The sequence below is a fragment of the Bacillus rossius genome (genome assembly GCF_032445375.1).
Source record: "Bacillus rossius redtenbacheri isolate Brsri chromosome 4 unlocalized genomic scaffold, Brsri_v3 Brsri_v3_scf4_1, whole genome shotgun sequence".
Classification (NCBI taxonomy): Eukaryota; Metazoa; Arthropoda; class Insecta; order Phasmatodea; family Bacillidae; genus Bacillus; species Bacillus rossius.
Window position 1 is genome coordinate 27,957,873 of NW_026962010.1, and position 20,720 is coordinate 27,978,592.

General features: G+C 38.7%; 1 protein-coding gene across 3 annotated transcripts in view; it reads right to left on the reverse strand.

Moving 5' to 3' along the window:
• Nucleotides 1-20,720, reverse strand: part of LOC134541695 (uncharacterized) — a 72,437-nt gene that overhangs the window by 12,033 nt on the left and 39,684 nt on the right. The window contains exon 4 of one of the 3 annotated variants that reach the window (XM_063385322.1): nt 976-1,444. In XM_063385322.1, the coding sequence (XP_063241392.1) occupies nt 983-1,444 (462 nt within the window). In that variant the 3' untranslated portion in view covers nt 976-982. Of the gene's footprint in view, nt 1-871; nt 1,445-20,720 lie in introns of those variants that run through there. The other 2 variants (XM_063385323.1, XM_063385324.1) reach the window with 2 other exon arrangements.

A 20,720-nucleotide genomic window follows, 5' to 3' on the forward strand; every position in this document is an offset into this window, starting at 1 on the left:
TTACACATTGCTACAAATTTTGGCTACCATACCTGTTTCCACTGCTACCCCAGAAAGGACGTTTTCAAGCCTAAGGAGACTGAAAAACTACTTACGCAACACAACCAGTGAAAACAGACTGAACGGTTTGGCTCTTATGAATATACACTATGGGGCAGAAATAGATGCGGATGAAGTAGTGGACATATTCAAAATGAAAAACAGAAGAATAATTCTATAAGTGTAATTGTGTATGCAGTATGCACTTTCTATTCACGTGTATATTAATGTTGCATTGTTTTGTCATTTTATTTTGTAAACCCCCCCCAAAACTGAAATCTGGCTACGCCCATGTATTGCACCAAACAAAAATTAATCAGGTTGAACATTTTCTTTAACTAAAAACAATAAACAAAACTTTTCTGAAACCATTATGGTAGAATGGTTGCCATATTTGAATGTTTATTTTAAAGAATATGTAATTTTAAACCAGCGATGTATATGTCTTTTCAAGACATTATTTAATAGTCCTAGACAGTAAAACCCACAAACAATTTCAACAGTACTGAAATCTTTTTGTTCAAATCATAAAATATCAGCAGAAATACTAGCTGCAATTTTACCTACACATGATAATTCAACTTGCACAAATTTAGGTCCAGCCAGTTATTTAAATGACCATTTCCTGAAATGTGATTTCGTAAATACAGTGCACTACTTACTGACAAGTGATAATTAGCCCTAAGCACCCCTGATTCCACTGCAGCATCAGGGTTACAAGGGACCACTTTTATTATAATTAATATTACAATGGTTTAAATTATCTTTAGGAAAAACTAGTCACAGCAAGAATTTAACCATAATGGAATAAAACTAGCCAATCACAATCCCCTTAGACAATTTATCTATTTATTTGAAATTTGTCAAGAGTCAATATTTTAATAAAAGATGCAGTCTCGAAAGTGACGGAACCAAGTGAAGTCTGGCTCACCCCACCTCAGGCCTAGGCCCGTACGTAGCGAGCGTAGACGGTGCCGGAGAGGCGGTCTGACATCTCAGACTGGCAGCAGCTTCCCGGCCGGGCCACACGTCTCGGGGCGAAGAGGCGGCCTCCGCCCGACACCAGCTCCAGCACCTCTGGATGCCGGCCAGCGAGGCTCACGCCCTGCAGCACATCCTCCGAGATGCGTAGCGACCGCAGGTCGGGGGCCGGCACATCCACGCCCAGCGCCCTGTACAGTGCCTTGGTGTCGTCCGCTGTGCGCCGCGCCTTCGCGGTACGCCTGATGCGGTCCAGGGCCTGGCGGGCATCGGGCTGGCCCAGCTCCGCGGCCGACTCAAACAGCTGCGTGGCGCGGGCGCGGTCAACCGCCAGGGCCCCCAGTCCGTGCGCGAAGAACACACCCAGGTTGTACATCGCACCGGCATGCCCTCGGCTGGACGCCAGCTGGTACCACCGCGCAGCCTGCCCCACACACACACCAGTGTCTCACAACACAGCTGTAATGTCTGTGTCATCTCAACCGAGCACCTATAAGATACATGTGACATAAGCCTACTAGGAAGTTTGCAGATGAAAATGGTAACATTTGGAGAGTACATGTCAGCCTAAAGAATGTACTTACCAAACAATGACTGCACATATATATTTAAGAATACTTCGCCCATGCTGGCTGTCACCAAGCAGTAAAACCAGTTTTTGTTCTGCAGTGGACTGGAATGGCAGTCGGCAGGCCTATCTCAGAGCGTGTCTCAATTTAAAGAGCACTCTCTCACTCGAGAGTGGTCTTTCGTATTATTTCGCAAGATAGCCTTTTGTGCTCCCCTCGTGCTCTTAAGTAATCTTAATCTTTCCTGTTGGATAAAACTCTCTCTTATTGGTAATCAAACAGGACACGTGAAAATTATGCAAGTAATATTTAACTAAAGTTGTTAACTTTGAATACCCATACGTGGAAAACTAAAATAACAATTATAGACACAATAAGAGTACTGAAAAGAATTAAATTGAAACAGCGATAATTCACAGAAATGAATTGAATAAAATACAAACAGTGACATTTCAGTTCATGTGTGATATAAACAATAGGTAGCCCAAGAGTTGTTTGAACAAATGTGTATTTCATATCATATAGCGGCAGTTCGTCTGTTTTTGTTGTGTGAGTGCACACGCATCACAAAATTAAATTGAATTAAATATAAAAGAGAGAGGGATAAAGTGATATATATAGAGTGAGATAGAGACAAAGAAATAGAGCGAAATAGAGCGAAGTATAGAGGATGAAATGGAGTTAGATAAAGAGATATATAGATATATATAGAGGTATATATAGGGAGTTAAAGAGAAAGGTATATTGAAAAGAGAGATAAATAGAGATATAGATATATATTTGGAGAGATAGAGAGATGCTTTCAAACAAATTACAAAACAAAATTGAATGAGACATTGCAACACATGTTGAGCATTAGCTAGATAATGAAATCTTTTCAATATCAGTAATCTCAAAATTTTTCTGTAGTGTTTTATATATAGTCTAGATTACATATATATAGGTAAATAACTATACATTGACAGAAAAACGAATCAACATTATTTCTGCATGTAGATAGATTGTGGGCCAGAGAGTGGCACAGACTACATATAATTATGAAATTCCATCCCTAAAGGAGCGAAAAAGGGTTTCTGTCATTTTTCTATGTTCGTCATACAGTCATAGCGTAAGGTCTGGCAACTTCCTATCCTTCTCATTGGTGACAACCATCCGCTTGGTGAAGCTCGCAGCTGATAGCGAACTAAAGGCGTTAATAACAGTTTAGTTTATAACTTTGTCAATAGATGGCACTGTATTGAATTTATAACGCACTATTGTTTTGTGTGTCCGTCAATTCTTGCCTAGGGGTTACCTGCCTTCCCACAAAATAAAGCAGAAGATTGGCATTCCGGTTTTGCTAATCCGTAGCTTTGATGCAACGAGATTGTGCAATCAATGGGACTTTAAAATAAATATTTTTTTTTTTCAATTCTATGTTCTACAGACTTGAAACTCGATAGTGATGTTCCTTATATAATGATGTGTTTAACCTGGGCAATGCCGGAAACTTAAGCTAGTATAATTATAAAGGTGTTTCTTTTCATGTAAGTTTATTGGGATTGGTTGTGCTAACCTGCTCATTGTAGCACCCTCTAGACTCCCAAGGCCACTTGCAGAGATCTGCCAACTCATTGACGTTACTTCACATCTGTTTGTTTGTTTTCGCTCTCTCCCCACAGCTTGTGAACGTCAGTTACGTCACTACCGACTTGCGCTTCCTCGCTGGACTAACCACGCCATTTCATTTCCATAAGATCATGTTTTTTCCTAAAGAGCACCAAATTTATGCACAAGACTACCTGTAGCTTTCAAATGTTATCTAAAGGGGTTTTCATTTACAGAACACAGTTTGTATAAATTACAATTATAATCACTAACAGACCTAAGAATGTAACAATTTACATTTAGAGATTAATTCCAACACTCTTTAACTTGCCAAAATTTTGGAAGTGTGTAGAAATTATTTTAAACAGTATTACAGATATTAATTAATCAAAAACTTAATATTTTTACTACTTTTCTAGAATTTTTGTAATTTCATAAGGTTACAAAAATATAAACCTCATTGGGGTCTCTCATATAGGGCTTCTGTCATGATGCCATCCGTTAAAATCATTCTTGAACAATAAACATGCCATACTAACATATAAATATATTTTAAGACTGAAATTTTGACAGTACTTGACATATTTCAAAAAATTCTAAAATATGCCAAGTATTGATACTTTACATCCTGGTCACTGATGACACCATCTATCTGTTTAGTTTTACTACTGGTCGTGGCCGCACCTCGCTGTGTTGTCAGCTGGTTGAGTGTCCTTATTTACTGTTCTTGTTGCACCTGTATCGCCGTTGTCCACTGTGTTTTTATGTGCTGTCATTCATGTATTTATCTATTTATTTTAGTTAGATTTCAAAGTAAAAATAACTGTTATAGCCATTACCATAGTGCAACTTCAAGAAAATTTTTACATAGTTTTTGTTTTATGGTTCATAGACACCAAAACCATTATAATATCAAAAGTTTATTTATATTTATACATATCTATACATCTATCTTTATACAAGGTGAAACTAAATCCGACCAAGACACTTTGGCTGCATGTTCATCACATATAATTAAGTTCAAAAAATATAAACAACATAAGGTTTAAAGTGCTTTCAAAGAATAGCCATTAAAGTTGCATCTGAATTGGTCATTGTTTTAATACAATAAAGAAGCCATTTATGATGAAACGCCAAGCGTCTGGGTAATGTCTAATTGATTAAAGTTTCACAAACACTGCAAATCTTTTTGCTGAAGTAAAATTATTTAATGGAAATAATTTAGGGTAACACCTTTACTTCCCATTAATTTTTTTGATGCAAGGATTAATTTTTTTTTAAAGCTAATTATTATTCTAAATGTTGAAAGTAATGAAAAAGGTTGCCTTGTTGCACTACCGTACATACCATTGTTTTTGCGATAACCTAGTATAAAATTTATAACAAAATACTTGGATGCCTGGCAGGTGTGCAACTCTCAGTTCTGAAGCAGCTGCCTAAAATCAGAGACACTGATTGTTAAGTGATGCACATGCAAATGAAAACATTTTCGAAGAAAACATTCAGCACGTAAAGTGTGACGACTGCCTTTCAATTCTGTAAGTCAATATGCGACAAGACAAAGCAGCTGAAATCATTGTGTCCCATTTACAGCCAGAATACGTACATGTATTATAGCATTGACAGGCACTAAATAGTTGTGTTTATGTTGATGTTAAGTGCAGGCAGATGTTAAATAGGTATTTCCATATTTAAAAACACAATCTTCATTTTAAGTGCTAAATTTTGTGAACCATGCATTCATCAGATGTTATGTCTCGAATGAGGGAAATTGTATACAGATGGAACAGCCTAACAAAGGATACAAATGCAAGCAGATGATTGGTCAAAATTATATCGTAACAGCGTGCTGCATGCGGGAAAGGACTATCCTACAGGTGTCTACTACAATTAAAATTAATATTCAAGTGGCAACCACCATACATGTAGCATCAGTCTCTCTGAGAGCTTCCCAATGTGTGGTTTTCAAGGTATCTGTCACCAACATTCATTTTTCCCCATCAATTTTGGCCACCAATAAGGTCCTTCCTACAGGTGTCTACTACCAATAAAAAATAAAATTAGAGAGGCAAACACTGTACAGGTTGCACCAGGTTCTCCAATGTGTGGTTTTCATGGTAACTTAAAAAAATTATTTAATATTTTGGACAATTACTTAATTCAATAATAAACATTTGAAACTAATGCGAGGCTTTTAACCAACAACAAATACTGGTGGTAATGGAATACCTACAAATGGTCAAATTTTAAAAGAGAAAGCTGAACAAACAGCGCATAACCTAAATATTTCATTTTAATGATTTTTTTTTATTTAGCAATTGATCTGTATTGTTTCTCTTTTAAGAATTTTTCCCTCTTAATAAGTTTTTATCGTTCAGTCCTTTGAAAAAGGTATTAGCACGGTTTTACTGTACGTTTTCAACTTATTTTTACATGATTAAGATGCACCTGAAGTTTGTTGGTCAAATTCTGACTCAACCTGTATGTATATCACATTTTTATGGACATGGTAACTGCCCATAAATGTGCACAAACCACTTCAACTGATACATAACAGTAACAGAAAATCTCAAGATGAGTTCATTAATGAGCAAAAATCGACCAAACGGGTAGAAATGGGAAAGGTTTTTAAAAACAGTAAAATTGATATAACTCCCTTAAAATTGGATCTATAATAACTATAAATTTTTAAATCCTGTAGTAGTTCTAACAAAATTGTTATAGTATAAATCAATATTTGATATGACCAACCTTAACTGCAAGGGCATGAAAAAACAGGTGTTGAAATAAAAAAAATTTAAACTTCTTTACTATATAAACTATTCCATTCACTCTTCTTAACTATCTTCGTAAACACTAGGGATAGGCTGGTCGAATCCTCGAATCCTCGAATCCCACCGAATCTCTAGAATTCGAAAGATTCGAAATTCGAGGGAAAAGATTCAGGATTCGAGGAAAAATATTGATGTAAATGTAGTACTTTAAAAACTTAAATACTTACAATTTACTTGACCTGTTTACGTTTTCCTTGGAATACATCATATTGAGGTTTTGAACTTTTAATTTGTTATTATATAAAAAAATTATGAAGCATGTACTGATTTGGGAAACTTACTTTATATTCATGAACATGGATGCATTGTCGCTACATTGGTATTAAATAAGGCATAAATCACAGATGTATTCTCAGAATATGCTAAAAAATAAAATAAAGCACATTTAGGATCTAGACTAGTAATATGAATCTTGTTTTTTTTAAATAACTTTACCGAGAAATCTGTTACTTAGTAATAAAACAATAATGCCGACTTTCATCACAAGTTACGGTCGCACATGTAGTAATAACAATGAAATAATGAATGACAAAAATTAATACATTATACAATTATTATTTTAATCATGATTCAATTTTAAATATTCTGATACACGTTCTATTTATGAATTTTTTTAGGACCAAGTTTGTTTTGTGTAGACTACCAACGTTAAAATATGTATTATCTGAGAAGTCCATGATGGCCAACCAATGAATTTATTAGGCAATCATTTTGAGCAACACAAAAAATAACTAATATTAATATAAATAATTTTAATGGGTAAACTAGAGAAAACACCCCTTCACTTTTAACTTCGGGCATATTAATCACAATGCTTTAGTGAGGCTTAATGTTAAAAGACGCACAACAATATTTCTTTCAGTTTCCATTAAATATTTCAGGAAAGCGTTTATTTTCATTTGGGACTTTTAACTGATGTCAAGTTGGTAACTACAAAATATTGTTCCGTTGGATGTTGAATTTCGTTTTCCGATTTCCGTGGATACATGAATTCCAGAAATAATGGTGTTTTTGTAGTAAAGGTGCGAGAGTGTTATTTAAATGCAAGAAATTTCATTTACGAGATTAAGAGAAGGTCAAAATGTCGAGTGAAGTGTGGGAACACTTTTCAGTTTCTGCTAATCCTAAATATGCCACCTGTAATCACTGTAAACAAAACATTTCTCGTGGTGGCACGAGCCAAACAACAAGTGCAATGAAGAAACATTTGAAGCTAAACCCAGTTCATGTTAGGGCCGCATTACTTTCATTTAGTAAGCCTAACGAAAATGTTTGTGAGAATGTAGATGAACCAAATTTAGTTACAACTGAAACTGGTTCGTCTAATGCAGAAGATAAACCAAAATGTAGCAAAACCATGTTACATCACACTCAACCAACACTTAAAGGTTTCATTGAAGAAAAAAAAGCTAAATTTAAGCCAAGCGATTCAAGAAGTGCTGGTATTACTAGGTTAATTGGAGAGATGATTTGTTTTGATAATCAGCCTTTTACAGTGGTCGAAGATAAAGGTTTCAGAGCTCTAGTAGCTCACCTCGAACCTAGATACATTGTACCATCAAGAAAATATTTTGCTAACAATGTTATTCCTAGCATGTATGCTGAAACTGTGGCAAATGTGAAAAAAACTCTAAGTGAAGCAGAGTTTGTCTCTGTCACAATGGATTTGTGGACTTTGACAGCCAACGATGACTACTTAGGTGTAACTGTGCACTTCATTGACAAAGACTTTTGTGCACAGCATAAATGTATAGAGGTTATTCCATTTCCAGAAATATCTCATTTAGCACAGAATATTTGCAGCTTTCTAACAAGAACACTGGTTGAGTGGGAAGTCAATGATAAAGTGTTTACAGTTGTTTGTGATAATGCACAAAATGTTGTAGCTGCATTGAACTTATCCAGTTTCAGTCACATCCCATGCTTGGCACACACTTTGCAGTTGGTTATCAAGGACGGTCTTCTCAGCAGCAGAGTGGTTGCTGCCACAACAGCTGCTTGTCGACGGATGGTGGGCCATTTCAAACATTCATCTCATGTAACAAAATTTTTGAAAGAAGCCCAGAAAACTGTTGGAACACCTGTTCATAGGCTTGTGCAAGATGAACCTACTCGATGGAACTCAATCCTGCACATGTTTGAGAGACTGTGTGAGCAGCGAAGAGCTTTGGCTCTTGCAGCAACTAATCTAGGATTGCATATTGAAATAACTGTGGCTTAGTGGGAACTTATTGAAAATGTAATACCTATCCTGAAAATGTTTGACCAAGCCACTTTGCAAGCAAGTAAGGCTTCTGTTAATACATCAGAGATCATTCCAATTGTCAATAGTCTACTACAACAGCTCAAGAAACCAGCACATATACTTTCAGGTCTGCAGGGTGTGAAGAATGATCTCTTTGCATCACTGTCAGAGAGATATAGGTCACTGGAGGTAGAAGAAGTGTATGCATTAAGTAGGTACACTACTTGATCCTCGATTTAAAGGGACTGTTTTCACAAGCAAGGAAAGACTTGACAGAGCAGTGGAACTTCTCACTAAAGCAGCAGAATGCCATGACCTTCATACACATTGTGGAATTGTGCATGAGCAAGATGGGGTAAGTACAAGTTCTCTTTATAGTATGCTAATGTATGTTCTTGCCCCTTTGTGTCAGTTTTTAATTTATTTCTTTTTTCCAAACAGGTATCAAATCTTGCTGGTTCATCAAGTGGCATATGGTCACTGTACTCACAGATAATGCCTGAATGCCTTAAATCCACCAAATCGGATTCTACAGCAATTGATGAAGTGACCAGATTCTTACGTGATCCTACAGTTAAACCAGAAATAAATATCCTCGAATACTGGAAAACTCAGTCTGCGTGTTCACCCAGGCTACATAAACTGTCCAAAAAATATTTGTGTTCACCACCTGCGACAGTGTTCTCTGAACGTTTGTTCAGCACTGCAGGTTAACATATGTGACCAAAAACGGAATCGTCTTGATCCAGACCGTGTCAAAATGCTTGTTTTTTAAAATAAAAATTTAAAGGGTTAAATAATTCTGCATAATGTTTAGTTTTTTTCTCTTAACTTATAAATTATTTTATAATTAACCCTTGCGATCTGGATTTGGATTTGAGGGGTGGATTCGAGGTACTGTTTGGGATTCGAATTCAAGATTCGGATTCGGGAAAAATGGGATTCGACCCATCACTAGTAAACACAGAATGAAATTAGTTCTAAATTATTCAATCTGGATGCATTGATTTAAAAACTTTCAATGCATTTTAGCTGCATGGAATATGAGTAAATGTTTAACCAATCTTTTCGAATATTGGAGAACATACAGGATGTTATGTCATTAATTTCTCAAAACGTTCCAGATATTTCTAGAATGTTCAAGAAGTTTCTAGAACATTGCACAAAGAAATAGGTATTTTGAAAACCATCTGTGCCTGTATGTAGGCTATACCGAAAGGTTTTTTTTTATTTATTTCTTTCTTGAAGAATTCTTTTAATAAAATTCTCTGTAATGTCTAGGCATTGAACAAATGGCATCAACAGATTTTGGTTTGTTCTCCATGTATTTATGTATTCATCTTAATTTTCTCTATGACATCCAGTGTAAATCCGCAATGGCGTAAGTCAATGATATATAATATTTAATCAAGCTATCTGAACTGCAGAATCCTTTAATAAGTGAGACATAACTGATTAAATATTATGTTTCTACTTAATGAAATTGATTCCAGTATAAAAAAAATATTTCACATTAGGTTTGGCTGTGACATAAACTAGTGTTTTTGTTTATTAGTTTACTTATTTCAATTAATTTTACATGTTGCGATAAGGGCTTTTTCCTTTTCCATTTAAACATGGTATAGTAATAATTACTGCTTGTACAAAGTTGCAAAAACCAAATTAAACAGAAATCCCCAAAGTAAGAACCTCAAGTGCTTGTTAAGTAATTACAAGTAACTCATGGACTAACAAACAATAGGGCATGGGGTAAGAACTTTCAGTTAGTTTTTCTATTGTAGCAGAAAGCTTTCTGAAAGTATTTTAATAGGAAACTTCATAAGTCAATACATCATATTTAATTGCTGATAAAGGATTTTGCTTAGATTTGCATTCTGCATGCCAGGATTTACGTGTTTTCTGCAATACCTGTCACGTGGCCTAAGGCTCAATTTACTCTACATTTTTAGGATGTACGTAACAGCTACAGCTAATACTATAGTGTTCATACTACTCTTGTTTCAGGTTAACATGATATGCAAGGAAGCATTCAGAATATTAAATGGGAATAATTGTAGGGGAACGTTTAGAAACAAGTGTCTGCAGAGTACAGGAAAAATAAAAAGCTGCAAAAATAATTTGTGTGACAACGAAACTTGCTGGACATGTACCGAGCAGAGAGGCCGGACTATGTGCTGTCTGCGAAGGACAAGGTAAGAATTAAACAAGAGAGGGATTGGTTGAATGATTAAATACAACTGCAATTGGGCTTTCTACCAGTGGCAAGGAATCCTCCCCCTATATCTGTTGAAGAGTAAATTTGTAATCATCAAGTTGGTAGCAGAAGGAAACTGCCATGGAGATGTAAAAAATAAACAGAACATTATACAAGTAACCATGTGCTAACTTGTAGACTCGAAGAGGTAGTTTTATTGTAGTCTATGCAGTCTTCCGGTAGCCATGATTTAGAGAGGATCGTGTTGTAATGTAGTCATGAAATAAATATCCTCTAAGAAACATGTTCTTATGCTTTCTCAATAAAATCAGGCTCAACAGGTTATGGGCCCAGATTCACAAATATGTTTCTGTAGAGAGCCAAATCGTGGAGTGCGTACGAAAGTGAAAGAAGACAAGAACCTAAAAGTGCCACGCGGTCGCAAAAATTGCGGGATAATTTTTGTTGTTATAGTTTTGAAAAACATGTCTAGCTCAAAAATGGGTACCTCGGGTGTATCGGAATCGCCGGTCGTGGAAAAACTTCTCGGGCGCGAAAATTATTCTTCGTGGAAGTTCGCCATGAAAACCTACCTACCTAATTAATTATGAACTCTGGGACGTGATTGAGACACAGCCACAAGGTTCGGAGGAAAATAGCGCCTGGAAGAAAAGCGACCAGAAGGCATATTCACGTATAGTCCTGTCTGTGGATAAAATAAATTATTCACACATCAGGGACACCAAGACAGCAGCTGAGGCATGGCTGGCATTGGAAGGTGCGTTCGAAGATTCCGGGTTAACGAGACGCGTTGGTCTGTTGAATGTACTAGTCATGACGACTCTAGAGAAATGTTGATCAATAGACGACTACTGTGATCGTATAATAACGACAGCATACAAACTGAATGAGATGAAGTTTCATGTCACTGACGAGTGGATTGGAACCCTACTGCTTGCCGGATTACCCGAGAGATATCGACCAATGATCATGGCGATGGAAAACTCTGGACTTAAAATCACAGGCGATAGTGTGAAGGTGAAGTTGCTGCAATAAATAAAGATGGAGGGCACAAGCAACAGTGACCAGACGGCTCTATATTCAAGAGCACAAGGGCAAAAGAAGACGGTGAGATGCTATAAGTGCAAAAGGCCAAACCACATTGCGAAATTCTGTAAAAGTGAACACAAGAGCTACAATCAACGACAAGACCACAAAAAGAACATGTCGAACGTCAAACCAAGTGAGAAGAAGGTGTTCCTGGCTGCAGATCCTAAGGACGTGCATTCCAGAAACGCGTGGTACCTGGACTCATGTGCATCAACACACATCACGCACAATGAAAAATGGTTGCACAACAAGAGGGTATGTGACAACACAGTTACAGGGGCAAACGGGGATGACCTTGTGGCTAAGGTCGCTGGATGTGTGGACTTAAATTTTTGCATGAAAAACTAAGTCATTGAAGTAGAGGCAAGTGCTACATATACCAACCTCAACTGTAAATCTCCTCTCCGTAAGCAAGGTAGTTAGCAAAGGAAACAAGGTATGTTTCAATAGTAAAGGTGGTTTTATATATGGTCCAGATGGGAACTTGATAGTTAAGGCTGATCTTACAAATGGTATTGTAACGCCCCTCGTGCCTCAAAGTTTAATTATTTTAAATTAATTAAAAAAAGCCTTGGAAACTGCTGGGCAAGAAAAATGAGACAATTAAGTTATTGTCCAGAGGTGGCACGAGGTGGAGAACAAGATAATTTGGAACTCCCTGACACAAGCAACTGGGGAGTTGGTGGATCTTTTAAGGGAACAAGGTATATCATAAATAAATTAACACTACACAAGTAGCTTGGTCTATAGGTTCCCTGTTTTATTATTAAGGAATTTTGTGTTCGTATTATTCAAACCTGACAATAAAAATCTTAGTAAATAACAAAGTTAAAGGGGGCGCCCCAGGATTAATTAAAACAGTACATGTTACACCTAGCAAAAATTATTACATAATTAAAAATTTGAAAATTGCACCAAATTTGAATGTCCCAACAATTACATCGATGATTAGTTTAATTGATTCTACATATTCTTGAGGAAAGCACTGTTCACTGGTAGGCTATTCATTCGATTAATGTAGTTCGTAGCTAGAAAGTGGGGGGGGATGTTGATTTCACGTTACCACCCGGGTCTTCAAAAAATTAACGTCGGGTCGCGGAAACCTCTCTTCTAACGTGACCCGCAGTGGAGGTGCAGGACCACGAGCTGGGGGCAATTTGTCTCTCCAGCACTTCGACCCTGTCTGAAACCCAAATCAAATTTAAAACGAATTAGACTTGCTTCCAGACAGTCCTATACCGTCGGCGCAAAAGGCCAACAAACGGGAATGGGGGGGGGAAAAGAAAAAAAATTACTCACCAACCAGGGTGTAGAGTTCGGAGCTCACTAGGTGTCTCGCGCCGACATCAGGATGCCGCGGACCGAGAAATCAGGATGCGCGGACGAAACCGGAATTTTTAGAATTAAATAAGAAGAAATAAAAATTTAACTATGCATGACTTTTCTAAAAACTACCTCTGCCTGGCTACTGTACAAACGGGATCACAGCCCTTAAGCAAACTGACTACATTCTCGTGCACGCGAAAATCACCGTTCCCGCAAAAAGCCTCTTAGCGCAGAGGACGTAGATGAGACGAGGTCAGTAGCCGAGGTCAGAGGGCTGAGTGCCCCGCAATCGGCCAAAACCCCTAATTAAATCGGGCGGTAAGGCCCTGGGTCAAAGGAGGGGGTAGGTTCGGTTCTAAGCCGAAAATTTCCGAAGGAGTCCGAGGCGGTCGTGGCAACAACACGACATGCACGCTCTCTACCGGACCGAAACGAAAACAAAGAACAATCGACTTCTCCGGGCCGCGAGAGGAAAGCATAGTGCCTTATGGCACCGCGACGCTGCCTTCTAGCGGCGTAAGGGGGAACTACTTGAGGTGGTGAGCAGACTTGCCACCAGGTGTCATGAGGGTAAGCTCTGCACGCTGGCGACCAGGCCCGCGGTTACTTTTTTTGCCGCTAGATGTCCGGGATGTGTCTGTCGGACCCGGGAGAAGGTTTTTGCGTCAGGTCATCGTCCCGTCCGGTCACTGCTCTTAGCTTAATTTCTCAGAACTAAAGTGAGGAGGAGAGAGAGGAAGGGGGGGCAGAAATAGCCACTAAGGTGGGAACGCAGCTCCACTGGAGACTGCTTCGTGACGAGACATGCTTTTCTCAGCAGGCCTCTACAAGGTAGAACCTTGCAGCCCAGGAGCTGCTCAAAGCAGTTTTGGTCATGCAGGGAATTAAAATTACAAACTCGGGGCGTGACTGCAGGCGAGAGAAATTTCAACCGGGCTGACCATGTCCACATTAGACAGCAAAATATCAGATTGGCCCCCTGGGAAGGGGCTTCGGTCCACTGGCACAAAGTTTAAATCGGTGGCGTACACCGGCCTAACAAAAAGTAAATCACCCCCATTAACAACCAGATAAATTTTAAAAAAATAGAAACCCCGAAAAATTTTAAAATTATAGAAAAAATTAAAAAAAAGTGACGAAATGCCTAATTTCCGGCACATACTCGCCCGCTTGAATGCGGAGCATATAGGGGGAAAAAAACACACTTACACTGCTCAGTAAAACTAGTACCAGGTTCGCCTGTATCCTACTACTTATATAAAAAAAAATATGTTGATCAAATCGAAGGTGTATTATAATTGTCTAAGTCACCCTTAACGGTGAATGATGTCATGAGGAAAGTTGATCTCAGATGTTGGGAATGGTGTCACGTGACAAAACTCTAAACATGGGCGCTGTGAGGCGGGCCTAACACACTGGGCCGGAACCGGAACTTGGTCCGTCGGGTGCCAGTTATGAAAGGTGGGGATTTGTGTACCCCTGAAAATAGTCTTTCCATAAGAAGCCGAAGGCATTGGGACTTAGCCCTGCACAGTCAGGCGATGGAGAAGACAGTCGAATTTGCTGCTTGCTCGAAGGCGAAACAGAGCCTCAGTCCCAGAGTGACACATTGCCTAAGGGTGGTATTCCCTTGGCGGAATTTTAAATGATTGGGGATGAAAACCCCAAAAGATCAACGATCCGTAGAAATGAATGAATTTAAAAATATTAAATATTCAATAAATTAGTAAATTTCAGCGCATACCACTCTGATGTTTATTATTATTAACTAATATTTATTATTTAATAGTATTCTGCAAACAAAACGATAAATTAACGACTCTTCGCACTCACATTTAAATTATTTAAAGAAATGTAAAATGCAATAAACCAACAATAATAAATCAAAAAGGGATAAATTATAATGGAGCGGTTAGATCTTCCATGACTGCTGATAGGTTTCGCACTGCCTGAGAGGGGGTTTAAACATAGGCCGTCCAAAGATGAGTGGTGGGAATGTAACCCAAAGAACACTCGAAAATGGTCATGAGATTTTTCACTCAGAGGACCTTGGTCATGGCTCGTTGGCTCAGAGGACCCTAACTTTTGCGCCGCTCATTGGCTAGCTTGACCTAGCTCCTATTTTAGAAAAACACATAAAAGAAACCAGTTTGCCGTCTGGAAGTCACGTAGCTCTTACTTAAATAAAGCATCTCATCGATAACGATGTAAAAGAAATACAACTTTGGGGTAGAATGCAAAAGAAAAAGGAAAAATGGCTAGATGTGACAGCTTCAGTGCTCAGATTCTATGTACGTCACTGTACATCACATTTACGTGCAAGGGAAAATAAAAAATATAAACTTTGTTAAATCAAAAGTCAGTTAAAAAATTACTACAAAAAATTATTCTTGCTTACTTTACGAATTATGGTTATTAAAAAAAGGAACGTAATCAGAAATTAAATATATAAAATCGTCAAACAAGATTCATGAAGATTCAAAAAAAATATCAGAGAGGTATTTCTGAGTAAAAAAAATTTTAAAACTATTTACGTCAAGTAGCTTGTTAAAGACTGAACTTAAATATTAAAATGATACTAGTCACCTCGTAGCTGCTTAATTTCTGGGGGAATACATATTTTATATGCGTGATTATATTATTATTGAAAAAAAAAAAAGGATGCCTGTTGCCCTACTACTTGTAATAGAAGCCGAATTAAGTCCATGTCCTTTGACTGTAATACTTTATAAGTCAAACACAAGGTTTATAATTAAATAGAGTCCATTTAAACTTCGTTTGATTTATTCAAGATAAATCCTTAAAATCATTTAATAAATAAAAAATTAAATTTAAAGCTTAACCTTAAGGTACCTGTAAGCTTACAACAATTTAACATTATTATTATTATGTTGCTATATTAATGAAATGACATTCATCCAGTTGATCTCAGATTTTGGATATCGTGTAGGAACACAAAATGGGCGCTGTGAGGGAGGCCGAAAAGCACTGAGGCCGAAACAAGGGAAATGCGTTCCTGAGCACTCAGTGACTAATGGGGACTGTAACCCCTGTAAATGGGTATGGTAACCCGTAACTTACAAACTATATTGGGAATATAACCCCTGTACATATTTGTTTCGCTGTCCATAAGAAGTCGAAGGCATTGAGTCATAGCTCTGCACAATCTGACGATGGATCAGACGAAATATATGAATTTAATACTTGCTTAAAAAGCGAAGTACACCTCGGTCCCGGATACCTACATTTATTAACTCACATAGGCTCAATATGTTCAAGCTCTGACGGTTGATCAGACCATCAGGCTGAATCAGAGAGACCTACGAGGGAATTTCACCCCTGAGTTAGTTCGGGTTCGAAACCCGAAAGATCAACAAATTTGGATGAAAAATGGATAATAAAAAAAATTTAGATGTTTTAAATACATAGCTGTACACCACCTTATAAAGGAAATTAACACTGATCCAAAAAAAAAAAATATAAAAGTTAATAAATGGTTTACTCAAAAATCATAATCACAAAATTATTATTTATCCTTTACTTAGCATTCTTAGATTAATTGGCAAATAGCTTAAAGAAAACTCGACGGTAAAAAAAGGTATAGTACTCTATCTTACAATAAATTCATCACCTCATGGCTAGCGTAAAAAGTATTGGGGATTCAACCCGTGTATATAAACAATTTAATTCAGTAACCTTTCCTTAAAGGCATGAGTGTGCACCTCTCGTTGGGTGATCACGAAATAAATCTAAACAAAAGCTAGGCACATGGATGTGTATGGTGACACAATGAAATGGTACGTCGAAGTATATTCACGTAGCTTGTGAACGACGCAATAGGATTAGAGTACTAGTTGATATTACTTAAGAGCATATTCTTATTTTATATTACGTAATGAATGGACCCTTAATAAATTTATTTGATGTATTATTAAAATACTTAATCGTTAATTTTAAGATACTTAGAAATAGTAAACAATGGCAGTTTCTTAGCATTAGCTAAAACAAAAGGTTTATATTATCATATTATTTGTATTGTTAATATTATTTTAAGTTATATATAAAATTATTATGTTATATTTTACGTTTCCCTAGATTAAGAAAATACTTTGCTGCTAGAATTAATGCAGTATAGATTAAATATAGTGCCTGGTTTGGTGACGTGAAAATTATATTATTAGGACATATAAAGCATGGGTAGTTTGTTTACAAAATACTTGGCACGTGGCTGGAGCAGAGAAGAGTTCCACGCGGTAGGCGCCCCTGTCATGAGGTGACGAGATAACATGGCGGCGCGCGCACAATCGCAGAGAGAGAGAGAAAAAAAAAAAAAAACAAACACGACAGTCCGAAAGGACATTATAGTAATTTATTTTTATTGGGAACTATCAGTAAACAAAATACTGGCCGAACACTCAACGTGCTCTGTTTATTATTATTATGACGGCCGAAAGACGTATAAGTTGGTACGTCTGGTTACGTCCCGCGGAGGTGAGAGACTTCCGGGACTTGCTGGGGAGGGGGGAGAGTGAGTCCGCACGAACGTGCCGACACGTACGGGATTAGATAACACCGGCCGTCGGGCGCGGTGAGGAGGGTTGGAGGGGCGGGTAATGCCAGCTGAGCCGAGTGATAAGCCACGTCTCGCTGCCGCCCTGCTAGCGGGCCTCACGCCGCGGCTTCTTGCGCCGCGCGCAGACTAAGTCCACACGGGACTTTAAAACTCAATATAAATTTAAAACAGAAACGCAATATAACTACCGGGTGTACCAGCGATCAGTTCACAATGTTATTATTACAATTTGCTATCACAAAATTTAATTATTTAATTTTTTTTTTTTTTTTTTAAATATATATATTTTAATTTTAGGTATGCCTACTCGATTTAGGTATGCCTATAGACCAAACCACGCTCTGCTACCAATTGTAACGCCCCTCGTGCCTCAAAGTTTAATTATTTTAAATTAATTAAAAAAAGCCTTGGAAACTGCTGGGCAAGAAAAATGAGACAATTAAGTTATTGTCCAGAGGTGGCACGAGGTGGAGAACAAGATAATTTGGAACTCCCTGACACAAGCAACTGGGGAGTTGGTGGATCTTTTAAGGGAACAAGGTATATCATAAATAAATTAACACTACACAAGTAGCTTGGTCTATAGGTTCCCTGTTTTATTATTAAGGAATTTTGTGTTCGTATTATTCAAACCTGACAATAAAAATCTTAGTAAATAACAAAGTTAAAGGGGGCGCCCCAGGATTAATTAAAACAGTACATGTTACACCTAGCAAAAATTATTACATAATTAAAAATTTGAAAATTGCACCAAATTTGAATGTCCCAACAATTACATCGATGATTAGTTTAATTGATTCTACATATTCTTGAGGAAAGCACTGTTCACTGGTAGGCTATTCATTCAATTAATGTAGTTCGTAGCTAGAAAGTGGGGGGGGATGTTGATTTCACGTTACCACCCGGGTCTTCAAAAAATTAACGTCGGGTCGCGGAAACCTCTCTTCTAACGTGACCCGCAGTGGAGGTGCAGGACCACGAGCTGGGGGCAATTTGTCTCTCCAGCACTTCGACCCTGTCTGAAACCCAAATCAAATCCAAAACGAATTAGACTTGCTTCCAGACAGTCCTATACCGTCGGCGCAAAAGGCCAACAAACGGGAATGGGGGGGGGAAAAGAAAAAAAATTACTCACCAACCAGGGTGTAGAGTTCGGAGCTCACTAGGTGTCTCGCGCCGACATCAGGATGCCGCGGACCGAGAAATCAGGATGCGCGGACGAAACCGGAATTTTTAGAATTAAATAAGAAGAAATAAAAATTTAACTATGCATGACTTTTCTAAAAACTACCTCTGCCTGGCTACTGTACAAACGGGATCACATCCCTTAAGCAAACTGACTACATTCTCGTGCACGCGAAAATCACCGTTCCCGCAAAAAGCCTCTTAGCGCAGAGGACGTAGATGAGACGAGGTCAGTAGCCGAGGTCAGAGGGCTGAGTGCCCCGCAATCGGCCAAAACCCCTAATTAAATCGGGCGGTAAGGCCCCGGGTCAAAGGAGGGGGTAGGTTCGGTTCTAAGCCGAAAATTTCCGAAGGAGTCCGAGGCGGTCGTGGCAACAACACGACATGCGCGCTCTCTACCGGACCGAAACGAAAACAAAGAACAATCGACTTCTCCGGGCCGCGAGAGGAAAGCATAGTGCCTTATGGCACCGCGACGCTGCCTTCTAGCGGCGTAAGGGGGAACTACTTGAGGTGGTGAGCAGACTTGCCACCAGGTGTCATGAGGGTAAGCTCTGCACGCTGGCGACCAGGCCCGCGGTTACTTTTTTTGCCGCTAGATGTCCGGGATGTGTCTGTCGGACCCGGGAGAAGGTTTTTGCGTCAGGTCATCGTCCCGTCCGGTCACTGCTCTTAGCTTAATTTCTCAGAACTAAAGTGAGGAGGAGAGAGAGGAAGGGGGGGCAGAAATAGCCACTAAGGTGGGAACGCAGCTCCACTGGAGACTGCTTCGTGACGAGACATGCTTTTCTCAGCAGGCCTCTACAAGGTAGAACCTTGCAGCCCAGGAGCTGCTCAAAGCAGTTTTGGTCATGCAGGGAATTAAAATTACAAACTCGGGGCGTGACTGCAGGCGAGAGAAATTTCAACCGGGCTGACCATGTCCACATTAGACAGCAAAATATCAGATTGGCCCCCTGGGAAGGGGCTTCGGTCCACTGGCACAAAGTTTAAATCGGTGGCGTACACCGGCCTAACAAAAAGTAAATCACCCCCATTAACAACCAGATAAATTTAAAAAAAATAGAAACCCCGAAAAATTTTAAAATTATAGAAAAAATTTAAAAAAAGTGACGAAATGCCTAATTTCCGGCACAGTATTTATCGTCTCTCCACAACAGACACAAATGAAATATGTCATTAAGTTGCCAACCAACAAGCTTGTCTGTGGCATCGTAGGTTAGGGCATTTAAATCACAAAGGGATGTTGCAGCTAGCCAAGGTATCGACAGGAATGGGGGAAGATGCTGTAACCAAAGACCCATGCAACTTTTGTGTAATGGGCCAACATTCACGTCTTCCATTCAAAATAAGTGGAAGGCGTTCGCAGGGCATTATGGACCTAGTGCACACCGATCTTTGTGGGCCTATGGAAGTTCCATCTATTGGGGGCAGCCGGTATTTCCTGATTTTCATAGATGACCTTTCAAGGTACATACATGTTTATTTTTTGAAGCAAAAATCAGAGGTCACAGGTGTTTTCAAAGAATTCAAGTGCTTAGTAGAGAAGCAGTCGGGTCGCTCCATAAAGGTTCTACGTTCTGACAATGGAACCGAGTATGTGAATGGAGATATGAAAAAAATATCTCTCCTCACAAGGCATTGTGCACCAAACAACAGTACGACACAGCCCACAACAGAATGGCGTCTCGGAGAGAGCCAACAGGACACTAGTAGAGAAGGCACGCACGATGCTCCTAGATGCCAACCTGCCAAAGCAGTATTGGGCTGAGGCAACTCTCACTGCTGCCTACTTAACAAATCAGTCTCCATCAAGTGCTCTCCAGCAGGATACACCTGAGAGTCTTTGGTTCCAAGGCTATGATGCACATTCCAAAGCCATGCATAAAGAAGTGGGATCCAAAGTCGGAAAGATTGATATTTGTGGGATATTGTGAGAATCAGAAAGGGTATAGACTCATAAATGATGAAACGGAAAGTTAATCTTAAGTCGTGACGTTGTGTTCATGGAGCAAGAAGAGAAGAACACTCGAGGCGAGGTGGGAATGCAATTACTCGGTACAGTATCCACACAGGT